The sequence below is a fragment of the Pollachius pollachius genome (genome assembly GCF_949987615.1).
Source record: "Pollachius pollachius genome assembly, chromosome: 6".
NCBI classification, from domain to species: Eukaryota; Metazoa; Chordata; class Actinopteri; order Gadiformes; family Gadidae; genus Pollachius; species Pollachius pollachius.
Genome location: NC_136939.1, coordinates 7,368,808 through 7,375,996, shown reverse-complemented (window position 1 = coordinate 7,375,996; position 7,189 = coordinate 7,368,808). Strand labels below are relative to the sequence as shown.

The following is a 7,189-nucleotide window of genomic DNA, read 5'->3' as shown; positions in this document are numbered from 1 at the left end:
GTGCTGTAGTGCAAAGTGAGGTTGAAAATAAGTTTTAATTAGTGTCAAAGAAATAATTTAAAATGGTCTGAAACAAATAAATTGAAGAGTTAAACAAATAGCTAAGTGATAAGGTTTGAATACATTTGAGATAAAATAACCGAGCTGATGAAGTTTGAAATGGTTTAATTTAGTCAGTTTTAGTCAAGTGTGTGTGGGGGGGTCTTTACTTTGTATCAAGGAAAAGTGGAACCGTTAACAAAGGTTCAAAATGGACCAAGTTGTTAAGTCTGAATTAGTTGAAATGCCAGTGACTTCCATTATAAAATTTATGTTTTAAAAGTATAATATTTTAAAAAGTTTAAAATATTTTGAAAATGTTAATGGTATGTGTGATTCCAGGCTAATATGAACATTTTAAAAGTGGAATGGAGTGAACATTCTAGGTCCAAAATTGAGGAAGAAGTAGGGTTCCAAGAATTGTAGAGAATAATAAAGAAATAAAGAACAAAGCCTAAGAATAACAATCGTTGAGTGCTGCTTTCTGCTCTCACCTAATAACGTCAGGAAAGGAAGATGAAGACCAGTACAACCTTAAACGTCTCTTTCTGTCCAGAGACAACAGAGGAGCGCATGCAGAGACTTGTCTGCCAGATGAGAGAAGGATAGAATGAGAGGGGTAGTGGGAGGGAGAGATGGAAATGGGAAGAGAGAGAGAGAGAGAGAGAGAGAGAGAGAGAGAGAGAGAGGTGGAGAGAGGGTCAACTGTTAGAAAGACATGAACCGGTGGGGAAAACTCTGGGGAACTTCAAAGTAGGTGGTTTTGGTACAAAAAAACCCAAATTAGATACTCGATACTGACAATAAGCTAGGGGGTGAACCTCCGCCCCTAACACATCTCACTAAGCTCATTACACATCATGGGCATGCAGGTAGGCTACCTTCTCATTCTGATGGCGTACCCCTGATCTATTACCCTAACCACACCGCAGCTTCAGCTGAATTCAACCCTTCATGAACCACCACTTCTTTCTTAAATTAAGTATTGGCAGGTAGGCTGACGTGGAGGCCTAGAAAATATCCAGAGATGGAGGGTCACCCATGGCATCGATGGACCATAGCAAGCTGTGCACAGGGCTATTATCACCCAATGAGGTTAATCCTTTTTACATGATAAACGGGATGTTAATTGAAATGACCGGGTTTAAAGTGATAGGTTTTCATGTGAATAAATGTATTTTAAGTCAGTCTATGGCCAGATGAGGAAACACGATGGTGACACAAAAGCCCTTGCATTTGCAGTACTGTGAACGTGACTAGCTGGGCTTGTAACGTTCATAATACTGCCATAGAGAACTAAACGGAAATGAATGAGCGGCCACTTGAACGCATACCAAAATTGTTTTATAACGATATAACACATTTAATCTTTATAGACTCAGCATGGCCAACAATTAACTGAAATAAGATGACTTATTAGTCACATACTTGATTTATCTTTTAAATTATATCTGCTTTACCCTGATTCCCGTATGAAAAGAGACTCTCCAAATGTCCTTCAAGCCCCCCAGATGGGGGGTGGGGGGGATTGGTATACTCAGGGACACACATATTTAAAGAAATTAAAGAGCAGAAACCATTTTGATGAACTGTATTGGTCCTTGAGGCAAAATAGTTAAGCATAAGGAAATATATAAAAGATCAACGCCTCACATCTCTTCCTTACTTCAGTAACCTTCGGTAACAGTAACATTTAGAGCCGTTTTCTAATTGACTATAACTTTCTTCTCTGCTTCGTTCACACACTAACATTTAGTATTTTTTAATAACTTAAATCTTATATTGTGCAACAGAGAGTTCATAACATTGGAAATGATAGGACATACATGCAGTCTATTTCTAAATATTTTAATTCCTGCTTCATCTTTAGGTCGGTTGGGGACTATGATCGCTGTGTGGTCGAGCAGCTTCAGGTAAGGAAAGACAGACTTAAGTCCGGTCCAACCGGTCCAAATTCGTCAGATCTGCTCACATTTAGAACAATAACAATGACAACTCTGATCAAGTTAATTTAATATTTTTCAAGACAACGTATTGTAAACAAATATTCAACAATGAACATCATGAAAAGGGAAGGAATGCTGTATACTATCTCAAATTCAACATAGATTTATCTTCACACACACATTCTCACCCACCACAGACGCACACGCACCCTAACACCCACAAACACACACAGACACACTTCAGCTGAAGCAGTCCATGCTGGTCTTTGCTCTCTCCAGCTCATGCAGGAAGTTATAAAACTGAGGAAGTGTCAACTCTGGAAAGAAAAGCAAAAATAACACCATGCTTTGGTTATACTGAAATATTGTACTGCAAAACCAGTAGGTTTAGAAGCATGGATGACGTGTACGATTTCCATGTATTATCAGAAAAAGTACAACTTTTATGTCCAATTAGAATTGTAATCATTCCAAAATATTTAAATTCCTATGTCGTGCTTTATGTAGCAACTGAATAACTTGATGAAATATACAGTGTAATGACCAGTTTTTTGTTTTCTATTAAGAAAAACCAGTGCCAAATGTTCTTGAAACAAACTCTTAATTATAGGATTCATGTAGCACCCAGTAATGAATAATAATACAATTAACAATTCCATTGACATTGCAAGGGCTATGAATCAACCGGCAGCCTATTCTCCATTGATGGACTGATACACATGAATCATTGTTGAGTGCAGTTGCATTGTAGAGCCCCATGAATCATTCAAGTGGTCTACCAACTGTAGAATCATACGTAGCCCAACAGCCTGACACACCCACTCACCCATGTAGACGTTCTCAGTGGAACTTCCTTTCCGGATCACCAACTTCAGCTACAGCCGGATATGAAAAGTGTTAGTTTACCCCTGTGTGTGTGTGTGTGTGTGTGTGTGTGTGTGTGTGTGTGTGTGTGTGTGTGTGTGTGTGTGTGTGTGTGTGTGTGTGTGTGTGCGGATTACCACGTAGATGGAAACCACAGAGTGTAAACGTTTTCTTGAGTGTGTGGGTGGGTTTACCTGTAGCGAGATGTTGCCTACTTTCTGAATTTCACTGGTCCCCACAGTCACTGTGAAAATACGTAAGAGTAGATCAAGACCCAGACAACTAAACCAGTGTGTGTTTTTGAACGTTTCAATCATTGCCCAAGTTGTATTCAAGTATTGTATCAACCAACGTTCCTCTCAAAGTTCACTGCATGTTCACTAGTCCTTCCACACTATATAACCACATTTTGGTTACTCAGCACATAGTTCCAATAGAACCTGGGAGCCGGGGGTTCACGGCTCCGTTCAGACCTGGCCGCTTGGGTTCAGACACGTGTCTCAAGCTACGTCTACGGTGACCACTGATGGCTTCTCTGAGGCCATTAGAATGCGAGGCGTGAACAGTCTTGTGTACCATAACCGCCGTTTGCATATGAATGCCCCCAACTGAATGTCGTCATTGAACAAGTGAGCCACCCTGTCTGGAGCATGCTGAGAAGATGCCAGGAGAGGCATGTCAAATAAATGCTGGGACAACAGCTCAACAACCTGAACAATAGCTTAAGACGATGCGGCCTATTGACATTAGCATGTCTACTGCAGAGCAGCCCTCAAACAGGGTCATTAGCGATGCACTCATTAAGACCCTGAAACACCAACCAGACTGTCGGTAGTCTGATAGTCTGGCGAACTCGATGACCTGAGTCTGTTCGGTGTATGCTGTGCGATCGGCCGTCATCCAAGCCGTCGATGATCTTTTCAAGCCACTCTGGGATCTTTTCCGCCGATTTGCAAATGTTGAATCGGCCATGGCCAAATCGGTCCGACAGCCTTTTCTGCCGATGATCGGCAGTCGGAATGGTGTGTCAGGGTCATTGGGGCAATATTCAACAATTGTAGTCAACTTAAAAAAAAATACTTTCGAGATGAATCAGAAAAGTAGACATTTGCCATGCTAATTCAAGAAAGCCCCCAGTTTCACATTTCCATAAATATCCTCAGAATTTATTTTTGGGGAGTTTCTTGTGGATTTTCTATTTATATGATGTATTACTGCTCATTAGTTTAATTGAATCTCTGATTGTCAACCTTATGTTATTTGGGTTAGCATCAGGTTAAGAGAAATGCCAATCAAATCACAAAATATATAATTACACAGCATGGCCATGGAAACATTCTACTGCCAATAGTCTTAATTTTCTCTCTTTTCCCATGACACTCCCATGACACACACACACACACACACACACACACACACAGGTCTAGGCATGTATCTGAACACCAAAATCATGGATTCCGGCACTTTCCTTACAACCTTGATTTATTGTATCCTAAACTTGACATGCAGCTTCCCATGGCTGTGTTTCTATACCGACATCCATTACATCCACTTTCCACACCACCCAGATGTTAAGATTATCTGGCCATGTTTCTCCTACCTCCAAACTTCCATTCCATGTCCACTAGCTGGTTCACCATCAGAGTTTGTCCGATAGCGCGTCTGGAAAGAACAGCACTGCGATCGCCCCACTGGAAAGAGACGAGACGTACGGCAAGAACTGAACGAAGGCCTTAAGGTTGCTGTAGAGTTGTTGTACACAGCAGTACGTAACGGTTTAATGAGGGCTGGGTCCCTACACTATGATCTGGTTTTTAAGCTCCTCACGTTTCAATAAATATTCATCAGATGCAATTCAATGAAAGTGTTTGCATGGCTGCCATCTATTTGTTTACAGTTTTAGTATTGGTTATCAGTTTTACCTTTTAATAAATATTTTCCTTCTAATTTCCCTCTTCTTTCCTTTTCTTTTTCCAATTAATGTGTGCATTGCAGGAGGTTTACCTGTTTAGAAAAGTGTGCTGCCTTGTCTTCATTCAGTCCTGAGGGAATCAGAACACCACATATATTCATATCATAATATCGTCTACAATTACCGGGAAAGACTACACCTCCCCCCCCCAATTACATACAAACATACGTAATGTTAATCGTTACAGAGTCTTGGTTTGGATTATGGGTGGGGCTAGGCAATGGACAGCATAGTTAAGCCTTGCTTATGTTAGTGCTGCAGGGGGAAACGAAAGGCCGGGGGATAGTGCTGTGGGCAGCTACGCCCATGGTTACAGAATTGTAATCAGTACCGCCTCCATGTTTGTTTTAGTCATGTTTGTCTTCATGTAGGATGTATGTGAGATCTAAATAAACAAGTTAAAATGCAATTTTAATGCCTGCTCAATCTTAATGGACACTAATAATAATACATTAATAATAATCATAATAAATAATCAATTTTATCATATGCTTTTCAAAGAACTCAAATGGATTTATTTTGGGGGAAAAAATATTTATATTAATATAAATATCTATTTGTTCAATTCATATATAGCCATCATTGAGAGTGAGAACAGCGTGACAAGAAGAACAAAATAAAGTCTGTTTGGAGAACCCTGTTCCAGACACTCCGTCGTTAGAGGAGAAAGCCTGGGAACAACGTTAAAATAGGCCTGCACGGACACAGCTAATTCCATGTTAACAGAAACCCTTTGATTGGTCAGCTGGGGTCACATGGGTTCTTACCTAAGGTCAGGAGGTCCTCTTTTACCTGCTGGGCTGTCAGAGACTTCTTCAGGGCCCCTGGGAACAAAGAAGAGCACTGTCACCATGGAAACAGAGAAGCCCGGACTTGTGCTGTGTTCCAGATGCCTCGGGCACCAGCCTTCCGAGTTGCAAAGAATTCTGAGAGTATACCGAGTTCAGTGATGGCGCTCTCAACAAAAATGGCTGCGCCCGTAAAGACATTTATTTTCTTTGTATTTGTACCACATTGGTCATTTTAATATCGATTTTAAACACTCTCACACACTCGATTACATTGCTACTTTATTCCGGTCACCAATTTATGCATGCGCGATCTGGCTGTGCGTGCAATACAATGTAAAGTTGCATTGTTTGTTTTCGAGCTGGTTTGCTAAAGAGGATAATGTGACTAACAGTAATGACTAGCCATTTTCATTACCCAATCACAAAGACGAACGGGAATGCTATAAGTGCTCTGAGACCGGAAAGTCAAAAGTGCAACTCGGAAGGCTGGTGCCCAAGGCATCTGGATCACACCATTGCTGAGTCCTGCTTGTGACCACTCCCCCGTAAAAGAAGACATAAGTCTTTCAAAGTTTAATGGCAGCCATTGCGGTTGCAGTGGATTTTGCTTATAAATAAGGAACTTCACTGAGGTTTGAATTTAAAATTGTTATCATTTGCTTTCAAAAGTGTATCTCATAATTTGAATAATCAATAAATGATTGTGTGCAGAGGGTGCATGTTGTGTAATGTTTGAGGGATACAGTGTGTGTGTGTGTGTGTGTGTGTGTGTGTGTGTGTGTGTGTGTGTGTGTGTGTGTACCTTGTGGCACCATTAGGACACTTTTCATCAGGTTCTTTAGCGGTCCAGGACTCATTCCATGTTCCCCTGCAAATGCACTCAGCTGTTGCATGAACCGTTCGGTCTGGAAACACACAAGCAGATGACATCAAATTAACCTTTTCTGTGTAGAAAATAAACTAATTATTAATTATGAAGATGAAGAAAAACACAAACAAAAGGTCTGGGGCCTTACCTCTTTAGGCTCTAGTAGAAATTGAAAAATAATCTCTATCAAGTTCATGAATTGCTGTGAAAGATACAAATTGTGGCTTGTTAATTGAAAGTAAGTAAATCAGTATGTTTGAATTCATATGCACCAAACAAGTAGGCGGAATAAATGATTCGGAGCTGTCACACACTCTTTACGAGTCTATAGTTGTATATCTCGTTGCTGCAGTTAGTGGTCACGTGAAGTCTCAACACACCGATCCCTTTTCAACAACGTTTGAAAATGGCACAATAACACATGACACCCTTATTATCGACACAACGAACCACTAAATAAACAATATCACAATCCTACAAATCAAGTACGCATTGTTCTACACTACAAACCCTGATTCAAGATGGAATAGTAGGCTTAACAAGCGAATGTGCAAATATAATGACTTACCGGTTCGTTGAATTTGTTGATATTTTGAAAGTCGTTGTTGACAGAGTCTGGTAAAATGTCTTTCGTGAAATGTAACGTTAACATTGTTGCAATAACAGTGGCACACAGAACAATAACAGTTGAGGACCAGCGATCTGCCAG

The 7,189-nt window shown here is 40.4% G+C and overlaps 1 protein-coding gene across 1 annotated transcript; it reads right to left on the bottom strand.

Moving 5' to 3' along the window:
• Positions 1-2,035: 2,035 nt before the first annotated feature.
• Positions 2,036-7,182, bottom strand: commd7 (COMM domain containing 7). The gene is made up of 9 exons (XM_079737789.1): positions 7,049-7,182; positions 6,629-6,682; positions 6,415-6,517; positions 5,589-5,645; positions 4,854-4,891; positions 4,450-4,540; positions 3,044-3,093; positions 2,812-2,860; positions 2,036-2,302 (listed from the first exon to the last, which is right to left on the bottom strand). The coding sequence occupies exons 1-9, from the start codon at positions 7,130-7,132 to the stop codon at positions 2,226-2,228; spliced, it is 603 nt and encodes a 200-aa protein (XP_079593915.1). The 5' UTR covers positions 7,133-7,182; the 3' UTR covers positions 2,036-2,225.
• Between the last annotated feature and the right edge of the window lie 7 nt (positions 7,183-7,189).